General features: G+C 36.2%; 1 protein-coding gene across 10 annotated transcripts in view; it reads left to right on the forward strand.

Annotated features, from left to right (window-relative positions):
* ROBO2 (roundabout guidance receptor 2) overlaps positions 1–24,923 on the forward strand; it is a 1,759,746-nt gene that overhangs the window by 1,732,686 nt on the left and 2,137 nt on the right. For 2 of the 10 annotated variants that reach the window (XM_073009644.1, XM_073009646.1), the window contains 5 exons: positions 1,335–1,540; positions 11,641–11,823; positions 14,046–14,219; positions 21,500–21,772; positions 23,541–23,741. In XM_073009644.1, the coding sequence (XP_072865745.1) occupies positions 1,335–1,540; positions 11,641–11,823; positions 14,046–14,219; positions 21,500–21,772; positions 23,541–23,741 (1,037 nt within the window). The remainder of the gene's footprint in view (positions 1–1,334; positions 1,541–11,640; positions 11,824–14,045; positions 14,220–21,499; positions 21,773–23,540; positions 23,742–24,923) is intronic. The other 8 variants (XM_073009647.1, XM_073009648.1, XM_073009649.1 and 5 more) reach the window with 5 other exon arrangements.

Raw genomic sequence — 24,923 nt, forward strand, 5'->3', positions numbered from 1 at the left:
CTTGAATAGCATGGTCTTTTAAATACCTTTTTTATGAAGGCAAAGAAAATACTATGTTAAAACATGTAGTACATTCACTTTTTAATGCTGGTAACAAATAACAATGAATTGATTTCATTTAGCATTTTATGGTTTTGAAGAAAATCTGAATAGACTCAAAACAAATCAACTGGACCTTACTGCCCAGCTTCACATTTTGTTAGCTACCTGGTTTGAAACAAGTCACTTAAATTTGACCTTCACTTTAATAAATTCTGAAGAAGGTAGGGCCAAGCATGATAGCTCATGCCTGTAATCCCAGCACTTTGGGAGGCTGAGGCAGGATGCTTGCTTAAGCCCAGGAGTTTCAGACCAGCCTAGACAATATAGTCCCACTCTACAAAACATTTAAAAACTAGTTGGGCATGGTGAAGCGCACCTGTAATGCCAGCTACTTGGGAGGCTGAGGCAGGAGGATCACTTAGGCCTGGGAACTCAGGGATGTAGTGAGCCATGATTGCATCTCCAGCCTGGGTGGCAGAACAAGACCCTGTCTCTCAAAATAAATAAATAAATGAACGAATAAATAAATAAATAAATAGAGTTGATAATGCATGATCTATTTATTTCATAAGGCTGAGATTAGAATTATTTATTCATTGCAAAAGGTTTATGTAATACACTAGTGTTCTAAACACAGAGAATGCTTAGATGAATCGTTTATGCCTTTGAGGAGTTTAAGACTTTGGTGAGTGAGACAGATGCGTAAATAGTTACTAGAGCAGAAATCAGTTGTGCCTGCCCTAGACTGGGTTACAGTGAACGTGGAAGTCGCCTTCCAGCCTTGATGTGAGAGGGATCATGCGGGGAGGAAGCCTTCTAGTGTGGGAAATGTGTTCAGGGTTGGGAGGTAGGGAATATTAGGTCCTCATGTGACATCTTTTCTTCATAAGGGCCAGCAGGCAGCATGGATTACACAGACTGAGTAGAATTTTGACACTAAACTGGGAACAAAGGTATAGTATTTTTGGAGAAAAATGTTCACTTTAAATAGTTACTAGTGGCGAATATTCCTAGTCCCCTCTAGATGACTTCTTTTCACAAAAATACTGGGTCCATATTTTTTTCCTCCATGTATTATCCCGAGAGAAGAGTTTAGTGGTCTATGTTTTTCTTGTTTGGTGAAGCTTATATTCATAGTCACTGTCTCTTCCGAAAGCATTACGAGCTCCAAAATTAGTTAATGGAAAGGAAGAAGACAATATGAGTCACTATAGCATGCATTTCATTAAAATTATGATTTTGCTGCATGTTAATGAGTTGCTTTTCTTTTGTAAATTTCATTTGAATTCTAGGCACATTCAAAGCAATAATCAACCTCCACAGCCTCCGGTTCCACCATTAGGTTATGTGTCCGGAGCCTTGATTTCTGATTTGGAAACAGATGTTCCAGATGATGATGCTGATGACGAAGAGGAAGCTTTAGAAATCCCCAGGCCCCTGAGAGCACTGGACCAGACTCCTGGATCCAGTATGGACAATCTAGACAGCTCGGTGACAGGTAATGGAACCAATTTAATAGGAATAACTGACCTATTGGTAACGTTAAAATGCATCAAAAATCAACTACTTCCTTATTGTAAGATTTATTCCACTCCATCTATTTCTGTAACATTTCAAATATGTTAATATTAAATACAAAATTCAAAAAGGATTTGGAAATACTTTTGCTTTCCTGCAAAAATGATAAGAAAATTCATGAATTTTAAAGAGCTTTAAAGACATGAAAGAAAACTCAATTGTATCTAGGGCTTTCATGAGAAGTTCACTCTACTAGGAAACCAAGTCTATTACATGAAAACCTTGACTTTTAGAAATGATCTTTTTTATATATCTCAGGAACAACATATGAAGTGAATGCAATCTTAAAATGCTTCTTGATATTTCACTCTGTAAAATCATTCACTGATAGAAAGTAAGCAAGTCTCCTGAATAAGGCACTTTAAGGTTGCACAAGGTATTATTTTTAGAGTGAAGAAAATGTATAGCGAGATAAACCATATGTTTATGCATTTCACATTGCTGAATCTAGTAAATGCTTCTCTTCCAAGAAATACAGTTATTTTTTCTGTGTACTTCTTTGGCTTCCTCTTGCCTTGTTCACCAAATGAAACAGTTCCATTGGAACTCTTCTATGATGATCCCAGGACTGAGGTATAACCTATTTTCAGGGATTTAAATGTACCAAATTTTTTAAAGAAAACTTTAAATCCTAATATGGCCACAATGAATATGGAGAAAACTAAAAATTCAGTCTTTCTTTTCAAATAGATATACATTGTTGGAGACACAAGAAAATGCCTCCTACATGACTGTGTAGACAGAGCTACTACAAACTGAAGTCTGGTCTCTGCATTGCACTGGGTCTTCTCAGAAGACCGCTCATATTTGTATTTACTGTGATGACATCTTTCATCCTAGGAGGTGTTTTACCACAATCCCACTTAATTATGCCAACAGCTTCCAAACTTTCACAGATTTTACACTATGTGTTAGAGTTCTGCAAACACTGATGGAAATTGGCTTATGACAATGATAAAGCAGCATCAGTGCCTATGATTCTCCTCTGCATTCCTCCCCGGATTACACAATGTGTGAGCACGAGCCCATTTTTCAGTTCTTCTTCTTACTTAGGGGCTGGTCTGCTTGCCAGCCTAATTAAGATTTAAGAGCTGCAGATACACTGCTGTGGTTTGAAATCCAGATCCAACCGGAGGTGACAGAGCACAAGTTAAAATCTTCAAATGCAGAGAGCGGACTTATTAGTGCACTATTATGTTAAGCCCCTTTGCCTGAGTTTCCAGCATAATCTCCTTCAGGGTAAAATTCTGCATATTTTTGCATATTTCACTGATGATACTGAACTCTTTTCCTTTAGGAATGCAGTAACAAACTGCAATAATGATGAAAAAAGTCAGCTATAATCTGTGTAGTTCTTTTATTAAATATTATAATGTCAAAGATGATAAATATGTCTATAAATCAGGAGAATGCCATTTTGCACTTTTACATGCTCACCTGTGACATGTTAGGCTACCTGATGTGACTGCAGCTCAAACAATCTGCATTTCTCCTGTAGCTAGTGTAATGTTCACTCCAAATGAAGCTTTTATTGCTAAGAAAAAAAGTCTCATTTCCTCCTTGAATTCACTGCTTAATTACTGCCGTATATAAAAACCTCAGGGTGTTTAGGTTTGTATTCCATGATGAGCTTATCCTATGAATAATACATCTCTTTAGTGAAAGAAGTTGTGCTCTACACAAAAGTAGCCAAATACAAACCCACTCTTTTTTTCTCTTTCTCTTTCACAATAACTTTGTGGAGAAGGTGTGATCAAAGATTTAATTTGCTTTCTATGGTATGTGAGTGAGTGCTTATGAGTGTGTGTGTGTGACGGAGTATGTGTTAGGTGTGTGAGTGTATTGGAATGTGGATGTGGGTGCATGTGTAGGGAGTGAGTATGTGTATAAACATGTGAGAGTGTAGATAAGGCTGTAAGTGTGATAAAGTGTGTGCGCATGCGTGCATGCAGACATGTATGAGAATAGCCTTGAGGTGGATGTATATAGAGACTGAATATTTGAGAAATCAGCAGGCCAATGAATGTTATTCTAAAGTGCTTATGTTTTCCTCAGACTCTTAAGGCTAGTTTAACAGCACTGACTGAGGTGGGCAATAAAACAGGCATTATTTCTACGAGTTTTTTATGTTTTTAACATGGTAAGTGCCCATACAGTAGATGCGGATCATACCACCAGTTACTTTGGGTTCTAAATATGTTTGTGGTGTGAATAAATTAGTCATTACCTCCCCCTGAAATTTTGTTAGTTATTTTCACTTTCTTGAAACTAATGACCGTTTTATTAAATAGATCTCACAGTTACAGGAGGCAACATGGGTTACACAGTCCCTGAAACTCTGAAGCCAATCAGAATATTGGATTCCAGTCTCTGACACTCTGAAGCCAATCAGAATATTGGGTTCCAGTTCCTGAAACTCTGAAGCCAATCAGAATATTGGGTTCCAGTCCCTGAAACTCTGAAGCCAATCAGAATGTTAGTTCAATAACAACCCTGGGATGGGCTAGTAAGCCCGTATGTGAAATTACTCAGGATTTTACTTGGATATATTGCACTTCACAGCTGCCACATTAGGGAATACATCAGCAGTTATTCAGGGACAGAAACCATTTTTTTGTAAAGAAATAAGCATGTTAACTGCAAAAGTTTTTGTAGCAACTACTTTGTGAGGGAGTTCTTAAATTTTGAAATGATGGTCTATGAGGGGAGAAGGCTAAAAAAAGACGAAAGTAACAGCAGTTCCATATCCCATTATCTCAGTACTGGGTAATACGTATTTGCAGGTCTGCTGTTAATATTTCTTTCTTTCTACAACAAACACCTATTGAATGCCTATTACTTCTAATCACTTGGCTAAAAATTTATATTCAATAATAATAATAATAGGTAACACATATACAACCTTTACTAAGTGCAAGGCATCTTTCGCTTTTTTTTTTTTTTTTTTTTTTTTTTGAGACGGAGTCTGGCTCTATCCTCCAGGCTGGAGTGAGTGGCGCCATCTTGGCTCCCTGCAAGCTCCACCCCCCGGGTTCCCGCCATTCTCCTGCCTCAGCCTCCCGAGGAGCTGGGACCACAGGCGCCGCCACCACGCCCGGCTCATGTTTTGTATTTTCAGTAGAGACGGGGTTTCACCGTGTTAGCCAGGATGGTCTCCATCTCCTGACCTCAGGATTCGCCCGCCTGGGCCTCCCAAAGTGCTGGGATTACAGGCCTGAGCCACTGCGCCCGGCCCATGCAAGGCATCTTTCTCAGCAGTAGCCTGTATTTCGTGCGGTCGCATGAGCTAAGAATGGTTTTTCACGTTTTTGAAAGGGTTGTAGGAAAACAAGAAACAAACAAACAAAAACTAAGAAGAATGTATGACAGGGACAGCAAAGCCTAAAATACTTAGTGTTTGTCATTTTACAGAAAAAGTTTGCCGATCCCTATTATAAAGTTTTAGTGTATGTTAATTCATTTAATCCTCATAACCCTACTGACAGTATTATTTTCATTTACTAGACTAAAAAATTGAGTCACCGAGGGTTTTAAAGCCTTTTTCCAGGTTACCCACCTGATGAATGGAAGAAGAATATTCAAAATCAATCAGTCTTACTCTAAAGACAAATTATCATGGTCCCTGCTCTAGGAACACACACCTTTCTTCTGATCCGTAGCATAGGTATATTTAAGAGGAAAATAATGTGCTGGTTTGTTGCTTAATATGTGGAACTGAGTGTGTGTGTGTGTATAAACACACATGAATAAATATGTATACAAGTACAACATATAATTTTCTCTCTAGAAACTTTAGTCCTTTTTCCTTACACATTTCATCAAGATATTAATTTTAGATGTGACTTTTGTGATTCATTTTTTTCACATTCAGTTCTATGTTTATTTATAGTGACCCATGCTACCGAAATTCAGCTCTAGCAGCACTTTTTGCAGTGAACCTCATTTTAAGAATTTTCGTAATCTATGCTCGTAATGCACACTTGTTTGATTGTAATAAAATGCAACATGTTTCTTTATTACAGCTCACTGGACGCTGTTTGGGCTAGAAAGTGAACATAAAGGCTTGTTTCTGTCTTCAGGAGTAAGCCTGTAATTTCCTCCTAAATGCTAAACTGTTGGGTAACGGTGGGAGGAGGGCTCCAGTACTTCTTTCTGTAACTTCCATGGTGGGAGTCAAGGTTAATTATTTCCCGAATTTAATGACACCACCAGGAAAAACGAAACAGAAGGCAGTAGGAGAGAGCGCAGGGGGAAAATGTCCTCAACGTGTAGCAAAGATTCTAACTGCCTCAGTGATCACAAAAAGGAAGACTGAGATTGTGTCCTGTTCAGTGAGACAATTAGAAAGTTTCCTCGACTGCTGGACTCCACAGGAATTCCACAGCTGAAAGGAAATCCTGGCTCTATGTTTTCTAGTTCATGTTTTTGGAGGTTTGTACTGGAACTCCCACGGCAGATCGATATGGAAACGGTGAAACCTGGCGACCTCGCCATCTGACTCAACCACACAGCTTTTAGAGCCTCGGCCACTGAAATATTTGACCTGAAACTTTGCTTTTCTACAAAACTTAAAGGAAAATAAGTTTAGTATTGAGGAAAATTTCAGGGATAATGCCACAATAATCAAATTAATTTCTTAGACTACTTCAACAGGTTTGATGTCTTTAAAGAACAATTAAATATATATTTCAAAATTGAGCAGACAAAAAGGGGAAGGGGGACATGACACATGTAATTTTTATCTGAGTGAAACAAGGTATCAAGCATCATATGTCCTAATGAAGATATTTTTAATTGCTTATTTTGCTTTCCATATGTATGACACATTCCTTTTCTTTTTTTCTTTTTTTGTTTGTTTGTTTGTTTGTTTGAAATGGAGTCTCGCTCTGTCACCCAGGCTGGAGTGCAGTGGTGCAATCTCTGTTCACTGCAACCTCCGCCTCCCAGGTTCAAGAGATTCTCCTGCCTCAGCCTCCTGAGTAGCTGGAATTGCAGGCCCGGGCCACTACGCTGAGCTAATTTTTTTTTGTATTTTTAGTAGAGACAGGGTTTCACCATGTTGGCCAAGCTGTTCTTAAACTCCTGACCTCAGGTGATCTTCCCACTTTAGCCTCCCAAAGTGCTGGGATTAGAGATGATTACACATTCCTTTCTCTCTGAGGCATGCCGGTAGAATCGTTGCATATTCAAAATGTTTGAGTGAAAGAAGTTGTTCTGCAGATTTGACATGTTTTTCTACATGTAGGCAAAGGTCAATATTTGGATTAATTCGTCTAAAGACGTTTGTAGCTGCAGCTTTTATTTAACAGGTAGACAAATAACATTGAATAGGAAAAGTTCATAGATTAAATATTGGTTGAAAAAAATGGGAGATGGCCAGTTTTTGTATCTCATAAAAATGGTAATGCAACAATTAGCAGGGTTGTATTATAAAGCACAGACTTTAGCTTAATGGATCTAAGGATAAGCATTTATCAGCAAGGAAAGATTTAGCATAAAACGACATGTAAATGAATTGATGACTGATCATAAATTAATTTTAGTGCTGAAGATGTAATAGAGACACAGCAAGATGCCACTTTATCATGGTATTTTACTGCTCAGTAACATTCGAGCAACAACTTAATGTCCTATGTGCAGGACTACTTTAACAGCTTGAATACATTTGAGATTTTTTTGTGGCCTTTCTGCAATTTAAATCAGGGAAATTTGGAAAGATTGAAAATGTAAACACAAATAAATTTGGCTATCTGACATAAATTCATTTTTCATTAAACATTTAAATATGTATTGATTATGTTTGGGGTTAAAACATGTCAAATTGGTATGGAGTGCTTATAATTTGTAAGAAGCCTCTAGCCGAATTGGTTTTACCTGGTGTTCATTTTAATTTTCATGTTTATACTTATATTTATGAAAGAAAAATCAGTTATCACAAAGTGACTTACTTTTAAATTTGTGAATTCATGTTTTTATTTTTGTTCATTCATTATCTTTTACTTCTCTCTCTCTCTCTTTATTTAGAGGGGTAATTGTTTAGCTAGATCTTCAGCTCATTGTTCATGTTTAAATCTCAACATTTTTCTTTTTTTTAGAAAGGCCACTAAGAGGTAAAATCAGTGGATGTTCAATATATTTTAGCCATTTTACAGAAGGAATTTTAATATTTTATATACTATTTGATTTATGGACTGTGGCCAAATGTCTTTTAAAAATATTTACCATAGATATGCCCATTCCATACATCTTAACCAAACTGTAGAGGAAGGGATGTCGAAGATACGAGACAGAGAGGTGGAGAGATGAAAAGAAGGAGAGAGAAAATTTCTTTCTATGTTCCTTGCCCTCTGTTTTGAAGGCAAACACAACTACACTAACATGAGACACTTTCATCTCTTCGGATTGGGTCATGAGATTTCCTGTTGCCTGATATGGCCAAGTATCTATGGTCACATATCTTGAATTCTGAAATCATCTCTCTTGTCTCTGCTCTTACAAGAAGTACAAAAGAAAGAATAGCTGATGTTCTTTCTGTATTTACCAATACTCACTTGAAGCCCTGTCTTCCATGTTACTCTCTCTTCCCAGAGGGAGACAAAAAGCAGCAGGGAAACTTGTTGAATAATTGGGAGTTTTAAGGACATACAAGGAGCACTAAAGGCTGGGAGAGAGGCAGAGCAAAGACACAAAGGCAGGAAGTAGTCCGTTTGTTTAGAGTATCACAAGTGTGTGTGTGGAAATGCTCGGATGAAGGACTGGCAAGTTACCACAGGGAGATAGATGGGATTATTTGATGCGGAAAGTTAGGCTGATTCTCTACTAGGAGGTCTCACAGGATATAATTTCTTCAGTGCTACTACTGTAGTGTAGGATTTACTGATTTCACCTCTCAATAGCTACACCACAGTCAGTTTTATAGGTTCAGAGACCAAATGTGTCACTCTGCTAGATCCTCAGGCTGGAATTACACAGCAAGCAGACATAGACATGAAACCAAAGAAACTCAACTATTTTTAGGCTGGTTATAGTGGAAAAATAAAAATTTTAGAAAACAAATCACTGGGCCAAGTGCATTAAGGTGGATAAACATGGATGGAAAAGTTACACTCCAAAGAAACTAAGCTGCCACTTAATGTAAATTTTTTATCTTAATTTAAATAAGGTATTGCTAAATATCAATATTTAAGTGTATCAAAGCATAACCAATACACACATGTATATATCACATATATGTATACTATTTATATAGTATCATCATATTCCTTATTTAATAAACTTTCTAAGAGTTCCTATGAGAAAATTCTTTCTATTGCTAAGAAGTTACACATCAAATAATGTCATACACAGAATTATAGAATAATAAAAAAGTTGAATGCATTTAATTCCATATGCCTACTGTTTATTGAATTTCTAATGTAAAATGTCCCTGAACAAAAAATATGAAATAGTTCCTAACCTCCAGAATTCCATTGTCTAGGAGAGGAAACACATGTGCAGCAGACCGTAATATATAGAGAGAACTGATATGTGAGTTTATGTGTAGTGTTTGGAAACCAAAGGAGGTAGAGAGATGGATTCTCCCTATAATAAGATAGAATTAAGGTGATAACAGAAATGGCATTTAATTTAGACTTTAAGGTTTGTCAGTGGTTAATAGCGTTAGTGGCAATATCTCTGTCTAAAGAATGAAAGATGATGTTATGTAAATGAGCAAGGAGACACACAGGCTGTAAGAGAGTGAATGAGGACTAATACACAGCAGGTACATTAGTCTGGTTTCACACTACTATAATGATATTACCGGAGACTGGGTAATTTATAAACAAAAGAGGTTTAACTGACTCACAGTTCCGCATGGCTGGAGAGGCCTCAGGAAACTTACAATCATGGCAGAAGACAAAGGGGCTTGTCTTACATGGTAGCAGGAGAGAGAGAGAGCGAGCAGGGGAAATGCCAGACACTTAATGAACAACCAGTTCTCATGAGAACTCCCTCACTGTCGTGAGAACAGCCTGAGGGAAACCGCCCCCATGATCATGATCCACTCACCCCCACAAAGTCCCCCCCTTGACACATGGGGATTACAATTCCAGATGAAATTTGGGTGTGGGTACAGAGCCACATCGTATCAGTAGGCTAGGCTAGATAGTGAAGAGTTGCAAATACTTAATTAGCAGTTTGGATATGGCATTGGCTAGCTGGGTAAGGCTTTAAACAGACGAACACATGTATGTAAGTGCTTCACAAAGATAATGCAGAAAGCAATGAAGAAGACAGAAGAGATTAGAATGAAATTAGGTAGGAGGAGTTTAGGAGTGAAATAAGGTGAAGATTAAAGAGATGTTTATTTGGACAGTAAGAGCAGGCATTTAGAAATACAGAAAACAGCGCAGGGAAGGGACTGGGAGTGAGCTTTCAAGTGTTTTTAAACTATCCTCAGTTCCAGAGTTTCATATTCTTTTGTGACCCCCTCACTCAATTTCTTTGTTTTTTTTTTTTTTTTTTTTTCTTATCTAGTACAGCATTATATTGCAAAGCCTACTGCATCATTTCTTCTTTCATTTTGGATTGTTGGTCCTTGACTTGTGGTTATTAACCCAGAAATGATTCTCTCAGAAGAGGCTCAGTTGCTGGTGTTATCTCGGCCTCCTTGCAGTGGCCTGTGTCAAGGGAATTTGTTTGAAAAGTAAAAGGTGTATCTCTGTGCTTTTGGCAACCAGAATCAAAACTCTATCTTTCTTTGCTACACTTAACACCCTTTTAACTTCTCAGATCATTCTAACCAGTTCAGCTTCTGTTTTCTTGGTATTGAAAGTGCATGAATCCGTATCATTGTATCCTGGCCCCTTGACCAAAATTACAAATACTGCATCAGGGTAACACTCCCAACTATTCTGTAGTTGCTTAAATATTAGAGAAAAAATAAATAAATAAACAGTCTATAGCATTTGACTTTCATCTCTTTTATGTAAATATGCATTTGATTTATTTAGAAATTTTAAATTAGTTTCTTACAAATACTTTTTGCCCCTCTTCTAACAAAAATAGGATAAGCAATACTTGGTAGTTTTTTGTGTCATGAATTAATGGTATACCAACATGAATAAATCTTGTAATATTAATTTTATTAAGTAGGAGATTATGTTCTGTTTGTTTTTGTCTAAGAAAATATATAAAATTATAAATGACTTGCTAGAAAATCAAGAAAAAATGTTTCTGAGTATCTTCACAACTTACAGCTCTTTAAACATAAAATTAAATTTATTTTCCTCTATTCCTATGTTGCATTTTGCAGAAGAAATTCATATTAATGCCGATGATAATCCTTATAAATGTTACTTTTTAACATAAATCTTAGTACTAAAGAGAAAACTGGAGTTCTTAAATAACTTAAAAGGCAAAGTAAGCAAAAAGAGCATTTAAATTAATAGAACTTCTTTAAAATAGATTTTTCTTATGTTCTAAGTTCATTTGCTTTGATATCGTTTATACGTTTTTTTGTTTGTGAATTTTTGTTGTTATTTGTAATTAAGTTTATATTTTAAAATCTTGAAATAATTTTTGCATTTTATGATGTGGTGTAGTTTCTATGCAGATTATCTTCGGAGTCTGCATTAAATTCAAAATATATTCACACTATTTCTTCAACTGAGTCTGTGATGAGTTTAAGCACCTAAGTTTGTTTTACTGAAAGTGTTCATTTCTGAATTATAGTAGCTTAAAATATACATCATAACTCTCTTTTGGAAAATGATTGTGTAATAGTTTAAACAATGTAAGAGTTGAACAGTACAGCATGTGCTTTGCTTATGTGTTGCAAACAGATACAGATTTTAAATGAGCTTCTTTCTTCTGCACAAAAATGTTTAAAATGTACATGATACTTGCGTTTGGCTAAAGAAATCATGATGAAACTTCAAGGAAGAAGCGAGGACAGCCTACTTGCTCGTTAGTATAGTGTGTACAGCAGATGAGATTTTCAATATCTACAACTCACTAGACCACTACATTTGTTTTTAGGTTCAATGGTAAATGGATGGGGCTCTGCATCTGATGAGGATCGTAACTTTTCTAGTCATAGATCTAGTGTAGGTAGCTCCTCCGATGGCTCTATCTTTGCCAGCGGCAGTTTTGCACAAGCACTGGTGGCAGCAGCAGATAAAGCTGGTTTTAGGCTGGATGGAACCAGCCTTACAAGAACAGGTTGGTAGACTCCAAGTCAACACTCTTTGCATGAGAGAATCTTGTCCTTGGACACTGACCTCTTTTCTCCTGTTCTTTCCCCTTAGTGAGTCTGACTGTAGGGCTTTCTGTAATGTGCATGAACACGATTTGGATGCTCCATTACCAAAACTCTCTTCTGATGCTAGTTTTGCAGAGCCAAGAAAAGACTCCGCCTCACCACTTTCTATCTCTGGTTTTCCTTTCTCTTCACGGCTTTGCTGATTAATTGGAATACGCTTCCTTTTTATATTACGGCAAAGCAGCAACTAAGATTGCCATTAAATTTTCAATAACTCACACTTTGCAAAATCCTCACACAATTAATAATGTACCCAGTGATTAAATTTACTCAGCTTTTTATCTCCATTACTTTCCTTTGCCTCATCTCTTTCTGCAAATGCATTTTCTGGGAAGGTTTCCTTAGCATGGGGTAAATGGGTCTAAGGCTGTTGGTCTTACCAGTTCAAATAGCTTATGGTCTTATTAATCGTTTGGTTAGTAAGATTTTAATACAATAATTTATTATTTGTCTTAAAGGATGCTAATTAAAGATACACCCACTGCATTTGCAAGTTGAATAAAATAATGACTACATGTGTATTTCTCTTTAGAGTAATTTAATTTTGATTTCTGAGAGTGATAAGTAATCATATAAAAGAACAATTTTATAATTTTTCAAGTGCTCATCATTCCACAAAAAGAATGTGGGATTAATAATAGATCAGTAATTTGTAAACATTTGAAACAAAGTAACTTAGGCATGATGCATGCTTTTATATTTGTATGTATAATTCTTAACTATACATATAAGAATATTCTAATATATGAATTAAACTGAACTTCCTTGCAAAACAAACTAATAAAACATTAAGTACGTTTGCAAAATCTTAACTGTTATCAAATAGTAAAGAAAAATGATTTTTACCCTTCTCTAAACTCTCAGGTTATAAAAATGAGTCTTGGAAGTTTTCTTGGAATTATACCACCAATATTTCTTTTGAACATACATTAGCTGTCTTTAAATGAAATAAAAAATATCTTCTAAGCATTGCAGAGGTTTATTTTTCAAATAGCATCCAAACTAAAATATGTTGTAATAGAACTGTTATTTGAATTGTCTTGCATTGTAAGGAATAAGTCCGAAACTTTATGTCGCTTGAGTGCTTTTTGTGGCATTAGCTGTAAGCAGAGCAGTGAGAACGTGCAAGGAAACTAATACATTAGAAAGCATAAGTGCATTTCTTGCATGTATGCTAATAGCTAATAAAGCATTAAGTAATATCCTGTCACATCGACTTAAGAAAATGTAACTACATACAATAATGTTGTATGAAATGAAAACATACACAGGAGAGTAAAAACAGGCACATAAACCAGGCCTCTGTTACTATAATAAACATGGTATTAAAATCGTAAGGTGTTGAAAATTTATTAGCTAACCTTTTCCCAGAATATATTTCCCTGTACACCTACTCTAAACCACAAGAAAAGAACACAACACATATCACTTTTCAATGAGAACTTGGAGCCTGCTCAGATACAATAATATTCACCAGAATATTCCTATTGCACGCTGGATATACAAGGTGATTTTAACCTGCTGTCCTCTACACAGATGTTATTGAGTTTATGCCAAAAGAGATAGAAGTCATCGTGTGTGTGCATAAGTGGTCAGGTCAATTTAATATATGTGTCTGAGCAGACCTTTCATGTAAAATTTCAGATGTATTTACCATATGGCATTTTTCTGTGTTCAGAGAGATTTTTTAAGTTTCCAAGGATGAAATTTTATTAAACAAATAAAACAGTATGTACTTCATAGATAGCTTCTTTAATTTTAAGAACTAAAAGCTGCATGAATTTGCATACATCTTTGAAAATATCACTAATATTGTCAAGGTTAAATGGAAGTTATAATCTTGCAATATTGAGTTTTGGATTGGTGAATCTGTTTTATGTTCATTTGTTTGATTTTTGGGGAGGGTCAGTTGGGGTGTTGTTAGCTTATTAAAAATTGAACAAAATACGTGCACCTAAGATTGTGGAAAATATATTTTTCTACAGAGATGCACCAATATTTGCTATCTTCAAGTGTTATCTCTAGGTAGATTTACAGGATAGTCATAGAGCAGGAATACAGGACAGAATCAGCAGGCTATAATGACATTCTCTAGAACCCATTCCCTTTATTTTCATTTTAGGAAAAGCCTTTACCTCCTCTCAAAGACCTCGACCTACCAGCCCATTTTCTACTGACAGTAACACCAGTGCAGCTGTGAGTCAAAGTCAGAGGCCTCGGCCCACTAAGAAACACAAGGGAGGGCGGATGGACCAACAACCAGCATTGCCTCATCGAAGGGAAGGAATGACAGATGGTAGGTTTCTCTCCTTTACCCTTGTTTTCTCACTGAAGAGACGTGTTCCATGCAGCCATTTACTTAGATTAACGTAGTCATGGTAGCTTAGCCATTGCCTCATTACCTAACAAGACAAACCTGGCAATATGGTCTTGTTTAAATAAAACACCATTTTTAAAAACAATCTAGAATTATTTCTATGTTATTAAGCCTCAAGAAATACATGCCATACAATTTTTTGAGGCTGATTTTTTTTTTGCCATTCTGGCATCTTTCATAAATGCTTTTTAGTGAGCATTTTACTTTAAGAGTAGGAAAGAAAACATAAGCTGCATGTGCATTTATATTGTCAGAAATTTTATAATATTAAATTACAATATCTTAGTTGGTGTTTCACTTTTGGAAAAAAAGACTTTTTGAAATGATATAGTAATTTTTTAGTCACAAATTTCAGAGCCAAAATCAGGCTACAGGTCTTGTAGTTAAGAGTGTCTTAGTCTGTCTGGGCTGCTATAAAACACAGAGTCCTGTATTGTACGGCAATGTTTCGGTCAATGATAGACTGCATGTGAGACAGTGGTGCCATCAGGTTAAAATGCTGTATTTATGCTCTACCTTTTTTGTTTAAATACACAAATATAACACCATTGTGTTATAACTGCCTGTAGCACTCAGTACAGAAACATGCTGCACAGATTTTTACCCCAGATCAATGGTATGTAGTCAGCTATCCCATCTAGGTTTGTGTAAATACACTGCATAGCACTTGCATAACAACGAAATCACCTAACACCACATTTCTCAGAACTTATCTCCATCATTAGGTAACACGTGACTGTACCATAAGCTGAACAACAGAAATTTTCTGCACAAATCTGGAGTGTGCAAAGTCCAAGATCAAGGCACTGGCAGATTTGGTGTCTGGTGAGGACCCACGTTCTGGTTCACAGAGGGTGCCTTTTCGTTGTGTGCTTACATAGTGGAAGGGACAAGGTTTTCTCTGGGGTGTGTCTTATAGGTGCTCATCCCTTCAGGAGGACCCCACCCTCATTACCTAATCACCTGCCAAAGGCCCCACCTCCCAATATCATCACATTGGGGATTAGGATTTTTAACGTATGAATTTTGGGGGTACACAAACATCCAGACTCTAGCAGAGGGTCCGCAAACTTCTTCTATTAAAGTCTAGATGGTAAATATTTTTGGCTTTTGGGACATTTGGTCTCTGTCACAACTACTCAGCACTGCCATTGTTGCATGACTGCAGCTATAAAAAAAGGTAGAATAGGCCAGGCACGGTGCTTCACGCCTGTAATCCCAGCACTTTAGGAGGCTAAGACGGGCAAATCACAAGGTCAGAAGATCAAGACCTTCCTGGTCAACGTGGTGAAGCCTCCTCTCTACTAAAAGTACAAAAATTAGCTGGGCATGGTGGCACGTGCCTGTAATCCCAGCTACTCGGGAGGCTGAGGCAGGAGAATCGCTTGAACCAGGGAGTCAGAGGTTGCAGTGAGTTGAGATCATGCCACTGCACTCCAACCTGGGCAACAGAGCAAGACTCCTTCTAAAAAAGAAAAGAAAAGAAAAGTAGAATAATCGATATGACTGACTTCCAACAAAACATCATTCACAAAATGGGCAGTGGCGGGATTTGGCCCATGGTCCATAGTTTGCTGATCTAGCTCAATCTTTTTATTTATATATAGCATCCAATATTTGAATATTTGCTTAAACACTGTTAGTTTCAAGAAACACAATGTTACTGGAAGATATCCATGTTCGATAATGAGTATTTCATTAGCTTTACAGAATATAGTCTATTTCCCATATTTTTAATTTAGTTCTTATATCTTTTAAAGAATGAATTAAAATATATATACTGAAGTTATAGTCTAAGGATATGTAACACATACTTAAAGTGTCTACTACAATGTCAGATTGAAAGGTAAATTTCTTTTTCCTTTTTAGCACTGTACCCTATAAGCGCACAAACATTATCCTAACATAGTTCAATTAAACACCAAAAGAATAAACTTTTAAAAACTGCACAATAGAACCATCTGGGATATATCCTAGATATTCAGATTTGATTATTCTGGGGTGAAACCCAGTTACAGGTAATTTTAAAGTTCCACAAGAGAACCTGAAGTATACCTGTCTTGGAGAAGCTATGGCCTAGTCCTTAGCACACTTACACTTACCATTACAGGACAGAATGAAGCTTCGTTGAAAAAGAAGAAAAGCATTTGTTTTTTATTCGTTTGGGGAAGGGAGTATCCAATCCTCCAGCCCTATTTGTGCTTTCTTTTGTCATCTTACAAAGGTAAGAGGACTTAAAAAGCCAAATAGATTTGTTCTACATGCTTTCCGGTTTACTTATCTTTCCTGCTTCCTTTGTTTTCAATGGAATATGAAGGTTTAGGGTACAATTGAGATTTTTGAGTTTCTGTAAATGGGTATCCTGTGGTGAGTAAAAATGTTCACCCTTGCCTTCTGCCTTAGATGTTCCGAAAATTAGCTGAGCACTTAAAACTGTTGGTAGCGTTGATCTAATTCTTTGTAAATAAAAAAGGACTACTTTCACTGAATTGCTAGTTATAAATCTAATAGTTGATAATTTTGTATTTTTTTTTCTGTTGTGAATATTGTGGAAAGAGAAAAATGTCTAGGTATAGAATTTTCTGTGGTTTTTCAGAAATGTTTGAAGATATTATTCAGAATATGTGGAAGATATAAAATATAAATCAACAAAATAGAGATTTTTTTTCCTGAAACACTTTTATTGCAAGTTTTTTAAGAATGTTTCCTTAAAGCAAGCTACCTCCTAGTTTAAAGTATGATCAATATATTGCTTATTTTTCTAAAAAATAAATAAGTTTCTAAATTTTCAAATTTGCCAGCATCTCAAAAAGGGGTTATGGATAATGTGTTATTAGAAAATGATACATTTTAGAAGTAGCGATATAGCAAAGGAAATTTCAGCCCACATATCTCCCCAGGTGCGTAATCCAAAGCCATTTTAATTATGATACGGTGCAAAGACATTTATTTTGGATGGCACTTTACAGGTTATCCTTAAGAACACTGTTATTTTACGGCAAATGCATATGTGTCATAGCATTTATATGGTATGGATCTACGTGTCAGAAATAATTTCATGACGTTTTACATAAAAATCAAGTTGTTCTTTTGGGGAAGGCTGATGCCTAGCAGCATTGAGTGTACAGACATTTTACAACAAACCTTTTGCATTATAGATTTTACAATAGTGTTTGCTGTCTTCTAAGCAGTAATGTAAAGATGTAGGCCTTTTCAGCACCGGGAACCATCATTTTCTAGATCAGACCTTTATGGTTTCTGAGGGGAAGACAGAACATGAGTGGTTGTTGGGAGGTTGTAATGGCAAGTGGCATCACTTCTGTTTCATTGGCAACAGCTCTGCCACGAGGTGTCAAACTAACTACTGGGGTGAGAAAGCAGCTTTCCCTGTGTCCCATAAGAAAGATTATTAATGGCGGGAAATGTCAGTCTGTATCCCAAAGACTGAAAAATCCCACACACATCTTAAAGGGTGTTCTTTTGCCTTTTGTAAGTTTCTCCAAAGCAGGCATTCCTGAGTCCAAATCTTGTATTCCATTTGTCTTATAAATCAAAGAATACCCTTGGAAGCCAATATATTGACCAATGCTAAAAAAGGAAGATAGATCTGTTTACCCATCAACCTGTTTTTCCTAGATAATTTGTTTCCAGCCTATTCTCCCTTTCACCTAGCCTTTTTTTTTTTTTTTTTTTTTTTGAGAGGGAGTTTTGCTCCTGTCATCCAGGCTGTAGTGCAATGGTGTGATCTCAGCTCACTGCAACTTCCACCTTCTGGGTTCAAGCGATTCTCCTGCCTCAGCCTCCTGAGTAGCTGGGATTACAGGCATGCACCACCACAATCAGCAAATTTTGTATTTTTGATAGAGACAGGGTTTTACCATGTTGGCCAGGCTAGTCTCGAACTTCTGACCTCAGGCTATCTGCCCACCTCCACCTCCCAAAGTGCCGGGATTATAGGCATGAGCCACCATGCCCGGCCCCTTTCCCCTAATTCTTAATGTCCTGTTCAGAGAAGGGGCCCTTTCTCATATCTGCCACATACTAGCTTTGGCCTTTGAGCAAATTTACTTACTAGCGTTGGCCTTTGAGCAAATAAATTTACATATTTATTATTCACTCAAATACTTATTAAGCATATAACATATAATAGATAATGGGAGCCAAACAGGCAAAAATCTCCTGCCTTTTTATATTTGAGTTAGGGAAGATAGATGAAGACCACCCTAAATACATACATGAACATGTAAGTAAGATGGTGATAAATGTTATGGGGTAGAAACAAAGGGAAGGGAGTTGAGAAGTACAGGTGTAGGGAGGAGGTATTTTTAAGTAGAGTGATTGGAAAAGGCCTCACCAAGAAGGCAGCATTTGAGAAAAGACTGGAATAACATAAGCGAAAGAGTAATGCTGATATCTGAGGAAAGGTTATTCCAGGAAATGAGCATGGCAAGTGAAAGCCTGAGACTTATTTGATAAAAAGGAAAGGGAACGATATGACTGGAGCAGAGAGAGAAACAAGATAGAATACGAAGTCAGGCAAGCAAGCAAGGGCTAGTGTTTGTCAGACCTTTAAGCTACCGTAATGACATTAGCTCTTACTTCGAATGGCAAACCACTGGACGGGGTGTGTATGTATGTGCCTGTGTGCATGCACGTGTGTGTGTTTAAGGCAGGGAAGTGACATGATCTTATTTATTTGTTTATTTTTTAAAAAGTAATTCTAGCTGCTGTGTTGAGATATACTAAATGAGGCAAAGTGGAGATTGTGGAAGCTACCTAGAGAAGAGATGATGGTGGTTCATGCCAAAGGAGAATCAATGGCAATGTTAAGAAAGGTTGGATTTTGGAGGTAGAGCTAATGGGAGTTGTTATGAAATAAACGTAGGCCATAAAGAAAGGAAACCACATTACTCTGAAATGTTGGCTAACTTGTTGAATGTAACTGTGACCAACCGAGAGAAGAAACACGGCAGAGGAAGCGTATTTTATATAGGATGATCTGGAGCTGAGTTTTGATACATGAAATTTGAGAAGCTTTCTAAACACCTAAGTGGAACTGTCTGGTGTAGATCTGGTTATATGAGTCTGGAGTGTATAGGAGGAAAGATCCAAGCTGGAGATTTTTAATTTCTTTTTGCCTTCATTTTCTTATCTAAAAACGGAAGGTAATAATGGCACCTATCTCATTGGACTGTTGTGTGCCTGAAAAGAGCTAATCCTCAGTAGGCCAGTAAGAGACTTTTTAGTGAATTGATTTGGTTGAAATGAATCAACAAAGAAATGAGTAATAAATTTAATTTAAGTAAATGTATTTGATTACATACTTTTATTTTTCAAAAACCCATTCTTAATCCCATTTCTTTTTCCAATTAGTTTATTTCAATGTGCATGTAATGTCCTTTCTTCTTAAAATATACAAACTCCAAGGATAGTTCTTATGAAGCTATATAATTTTTGGTTAAATTAAATAATAATCAGAATTTTAGCTGGCATAAGCAGATGCTGTTTTGGCCATTTTAAAAACGAAGCTGCTCTGATGGAGAATAAAAATCAATGACAAGATAAGTTATTTTGGAAGCAAATACAATAATTTCTGCTCACTGGCAGTCTAAGTTCAATAAATCAAATGAAATAATTTGCATTTATAATAACATATAGTGAAGGAAGTCAGTACTATCGTATATGAAGGAAACACCAAACTCATTGGATTATCCAACAAACAGATATCTCAATATTGGATTATTTCTTCATTTTGAAAAAATATTCCAAATGCAACTTTATCCTCCCAACCAGAGACCCTGTTCCCTTCAGTTATTAGCAATTCATAATTTAACATGAGGACACACGTAAGAACTGGCAATGCTGCTCCATCTTAGGAACTCAGAGGAGATGCTCCAGAGACCAACATTATCAGTTCAATGGAGAATAGTATCATTTTGCTCATAAAAGAGAGTATAAAGGTTCTTGAAGTCTTTGAAAGGAATGGCTTAGCTGACTGTTAAGGAAGCTATGTTTTGTCTACAAGAAATGTATACGTTTTCCTTCTAAATTTCACAAACAGAATGTTATTAGAAACAACAGAATACATTTACAAAAATGGCATCAGAAATAATTGACTACGTTATGTACAATGTCCTCTATTAATGAAATAAATGTGTATTTTATACGATATTTGGTCTTTATGAAAAAATAATATAATTACCAATATTCTAAGGATGAACAAAGAAGTTTACAATAACATGCAAGAAAAATGAGAAGAAAATGATCCAAATTGATGTTCAGAAGATTTCAAAATCTTCAGCAAAGTAATTTCAGAACTAATGCATACTTAAAAGTGAAAGAAAGGACTATGATTTCACAATTGAAGACATACAAAATATAAAGCTATTATGATCTGAAGAGTTAATAAAAGAGAGATGAAAAGGGAGCTGATATTGGAACCTTAAATTTTTTCCTATCTGATATTTACTTTAAAGAGCTTTTCTGAAAAATTATCTCTTCTACTCTATCTGAAGTTTCTGTGATGCATTGTCTTCTCTAGTACCATAAAACACATTCAATCTTTACTCTGAACATTGGCTATTACTTATTAAAATTAATACATTGGAAGATTATAATATATTAGTTGTAACTCATTAGCTAACTCATGAAACGAACAGCCAGAATTGGTTGTCAAGCAGAATGTTAATTGCATTTAATAAATGTTAGCTTAATGTTGTTAAATGTGCCACATACATGGGTAAAGGCAGTCATATCATTCTGAATTTCCTGAGGGGGACACTCCCTTTGGAGACCTTTTGTTCTTGGGGCCTTGTGTTAGCACGGCTTCTGGAATGTCTAGTGATGTTATTTTGTGTCATGGTATTTCTTGGGGAAGGAGGGTTGGACAGTGGATTGAACATAAACCGTGAACGGCCCTTTACACCTTGCATGATAGCCTCAACATGCAACTGAAAACACTTTCCACATTTAACTGTTGAGCAACACTAGTCAATTTTGTTTCAATGATGCCATGGCCGAAAGACAGCAGAGAGAGCAATAATACGAGCTTTGGAAATAAACAATTGACTTTTATTTTCCCCAAATTTCTTTTGTATGGGTAATACCTGTATGAGGGCAAAGATTTTCTTCAACGTGAACTAAAACCTGTATTTTTCATTAAATTTTAGTCCATTCTAAACATTATTCAAAATTTTTAGATCTTCCACCACCACCAGATCCCCCGCCAGGTCAGGGTTTCAGGCAGCAAATAGGCTCGAGCCAGCAGGCTGGTAACGTGGAACACTCGACAGAGAGAAAAGGAAGCTCTCTGGAGAGACAGCACGCACCCACCCTAGAAGACACACAGAGCTCCCTGGATGGTCCAGCTAGAACCTCCCTAGAGTGGCAGCGGCACACGCAGGAACGGATAAGCTCCGCAGAGCGACAGGAAGAGACACGGAAAGCCCCACACAAACAAGGGGTCGGATCAGGTGTGTTCTGCACAGTCCCAAGAAAGCTGGACTGTTACCATTTCTTTTCCTACCCGGTATTCTAGAAAGGGCGGTTGTTTCAGGGCATCTGAGAAGCACTGGCCTCCGATCAGTCATGGAATTTGGAATTCCTTAGCAGAGTTGGCCAGGACACGCCTTAAGGCTGATTCCGACGGGCAGTGTTCCTCAGTCAACCTCTCCACAGGGCCTTGGATCGCCAGAGACTTGCAAGCTTCATCTAAACTGCTCAGTAGAAAATTTTATTGTTTGGCCTATTAATGTTTATATTGAGTACTTTAAAGATGGCTAAATTTAATCGTTTGTGTCAGTGTAATCTCTGCCTTCAGCAAGTTTGTTCGTGTTGACTGAAGTAACCAGTCATTCGAAAGGAGAACTCACATCAAATAGGTGAATTCATTAAAATTGCAAAGTTGCAGAAAAATGCCCCATCACAGACCCTCAAGTTAGATCAGGTTATACTGAGCGTGCACTTTCTCCAACTGTTAATCAGTTGATTGATTTAGTTGATTGTTAATGTGTCTATGGGAAGTGCTTTTTTATAAATCAAGCTTCCTGGAAATGTCACAGAAATAAATGTCATTGTTTGTAGTTAGATGTTTTGGGGGGGGCAGGGAGTCATGGGAGGTGGGGAACCTGTTTTATAAATGTATTTTCTGAGATATCTCTTCTCATGTCAGGATTCATTGAGTATTGAAACACACACATACACATACACACAGTCTTTGAAAAAATATATTTTCACTTATTCATTTGGACTTAAAGTGTTCTAGATACGCCTCTCTCCATGCATTTTCCATAACTCCATTTTGACACAACTTGATGCTCAAGTTTTTGGAAAATGTCATTGGTGCAAGGGCCAGTAGATGACAATTTTAATGTCTAGGTTTAGTGAAACATTTAGAAAGTTTACACCATTCAGGCTGTGAGAGAAAAATCATGTGGTTCTTGTCATTAGAGACTATGTAAGGGGAGAAATAGTAAATTCACTTGGCATTAATCATAGAATAATAGCCCATACATAGAAAGAAAGTGAAAAACAGAGGGGATGGGGTGTGGAGTGGGAGCAGTGAGAATAAAGAGGGAAAGAAAAAACAATTTTTGAACTATTAAGTGATTATTTGTAACATATGTCATGAGTTATTTGTAGAGAGAACAATCTGTAAAAAAAAAAAATTAGCATATTATTTATTTAAATGTGTGAGTTTCTCTTTTTCTTTTAAGGAAATACATAGTCCTTTAAATATTGTATTTCTGTCTCAAAAAGCAACATAAATTTAAAAAGTTTATTTAATTAACTAATATATAGTTTTTTATTTAAATCAATTGAGAAAATGTTGCCATAATTTCAGCTGAAACAAAAACCCAGTTTCTTTAATCTTAATGGGAAAATTAAATTGGAGCCTCATTGAACTTTAGAAATTATTCTCAGATATGCTTTTGTTAAACAAACTGTAGTTCATTGTATTCAGCCCTCTTTTATAATGAATTTAAATTTTGCAAATAATATATAACATTGTGTATTTATCCCAAGATCTCTTTTCATTTAATTCTGCTTCAGTTCCTATTGTAGGAAATGTTGCTTGCACATAGAAATTTCTTTAATATCCGGTCCTGATTAAACTTCATAATTTTAATTTTACTAAAGAATGAAATGGTAAAGCAGGCCATTCACAGTGTAATATTTAAGAGGTTAGTTTGCCTCCATGTTGCTGTTCAACTTAGCCCTTGGGGTTTTTTTCTTTTTCAGAGGAGGCCTTGGTGCCCTATAGCAAGCCCAGTTTCCCATCTCCAGGTGGCCACAGCTCATCAGGCACAGCTTCTTCTAAGGGATCCACTGGACCTAGGAAAGCTGAGGTGTTGAGAGCAGGCCACCAGCGCAATGCCAGCGACCTTCTTGACATAGGATACATGGGCTCCAACAGTCAAGGACAGTTTACAGGTGAATTATGTAAGTGCTGTAGGTCATTTAAAAGGCTATTGTGATTCAGAAAGAATCTTGAGTTGATAACATTGCCATATTAAACAAATTTCAGGTTAATAGAAAATTTGCTCTGCTACGAAAACAATCAATTGCAATTTTCAGCAAGTTTGGTCATGACTTAGGCCATCGCTGTATTTATTGCTGTCCGTTTTTATAAATGTTTCTGCTATTTCAAGTTTGATTTATGCTATAAAAATTGTTTTAAGTTAGTCGATTAGTCTTAATACTTGTAAGTGAAATTAAATATAGTGTATTTGTCATTTTCTTTGCCTTTTTAACTGAACACAATAAAGAAAGGGAGACACTGGCCTTTTGGTAGTTTTAAAGAAACTCCTAAGGAATTCTTCATTTTCAAGTTGCTCTTCATTTATTTTTTAAATTTGGGTAGCCACCCTTGAAGAGTTGATCTTTGATTATTAATTTGTAGTATTTTGACTACAATAACATTTTATAAATAAATTTCCATTTATGAATGAAAACTGGCACAGTTAGTATAATTAATTTTCTAAATGTAAAATACTAGGTAATAGGGAAAGTTAAGAATGTCACAGCAAAAAATGTTGAGCTCCTTGTGTTAATTTCCTCAGGAAAGTTACCGATACAGCTTTTCATTATCAGAAATATATTTGCTGGATATTTTTAACTGCCTCTTTCAATTCTGTTTAAAAGCATTGCTGAGAAAACAGCCCTGTTTCTAATATTCTCAACCCCTTAACTGGTTATTGGACATGAGAAAGTTATCTGTCTTCCTAATCTATTTCCTCATCAGAAAAATAGCATTACCATTATCTTCACGTCACAGATTGTTTGGAAGATTCCATGAGATAATGAAAAGAGAAATAATTTCAAAACTGTTAATTTCTTTATTGATCTCAGTTGTCATTGTTGTTGACTATTGCCAATCTATGATTAAGATTTGTTTATAATTTTAATTTGATTCATAACTACTTGAATTTTTCTTTACCTTTTTTTTTTGAAGTAATGACAGATGCACAAGAGTACCAAAATAGTTCTATTGGGTGTTTAAATTTCCAAATTCTGTAGTGTTTCTTTTCTTTTACTCGTTGATCATCTCCTTCAAGTAAAATTACTTAAGTTCACAAACTCATCTATCTGAATACCTTATTTTCCTTGATTATCTGTTTGCTT

This window comes from Chlorocebus sabaeus, chromosome 22, assembly GCF_047675955.1.
Source record: "Chlorocebus sabaeus isolate Y175 chromosome 22, mChlSab1.0.hap1, whole genome shotgun sequence".
NCBI lineage: Eukaryota > Metazoa > Chordata > Mammalia > Primates > Cercopithecidae > Chlorocebus > Chlorocebus sabaeus.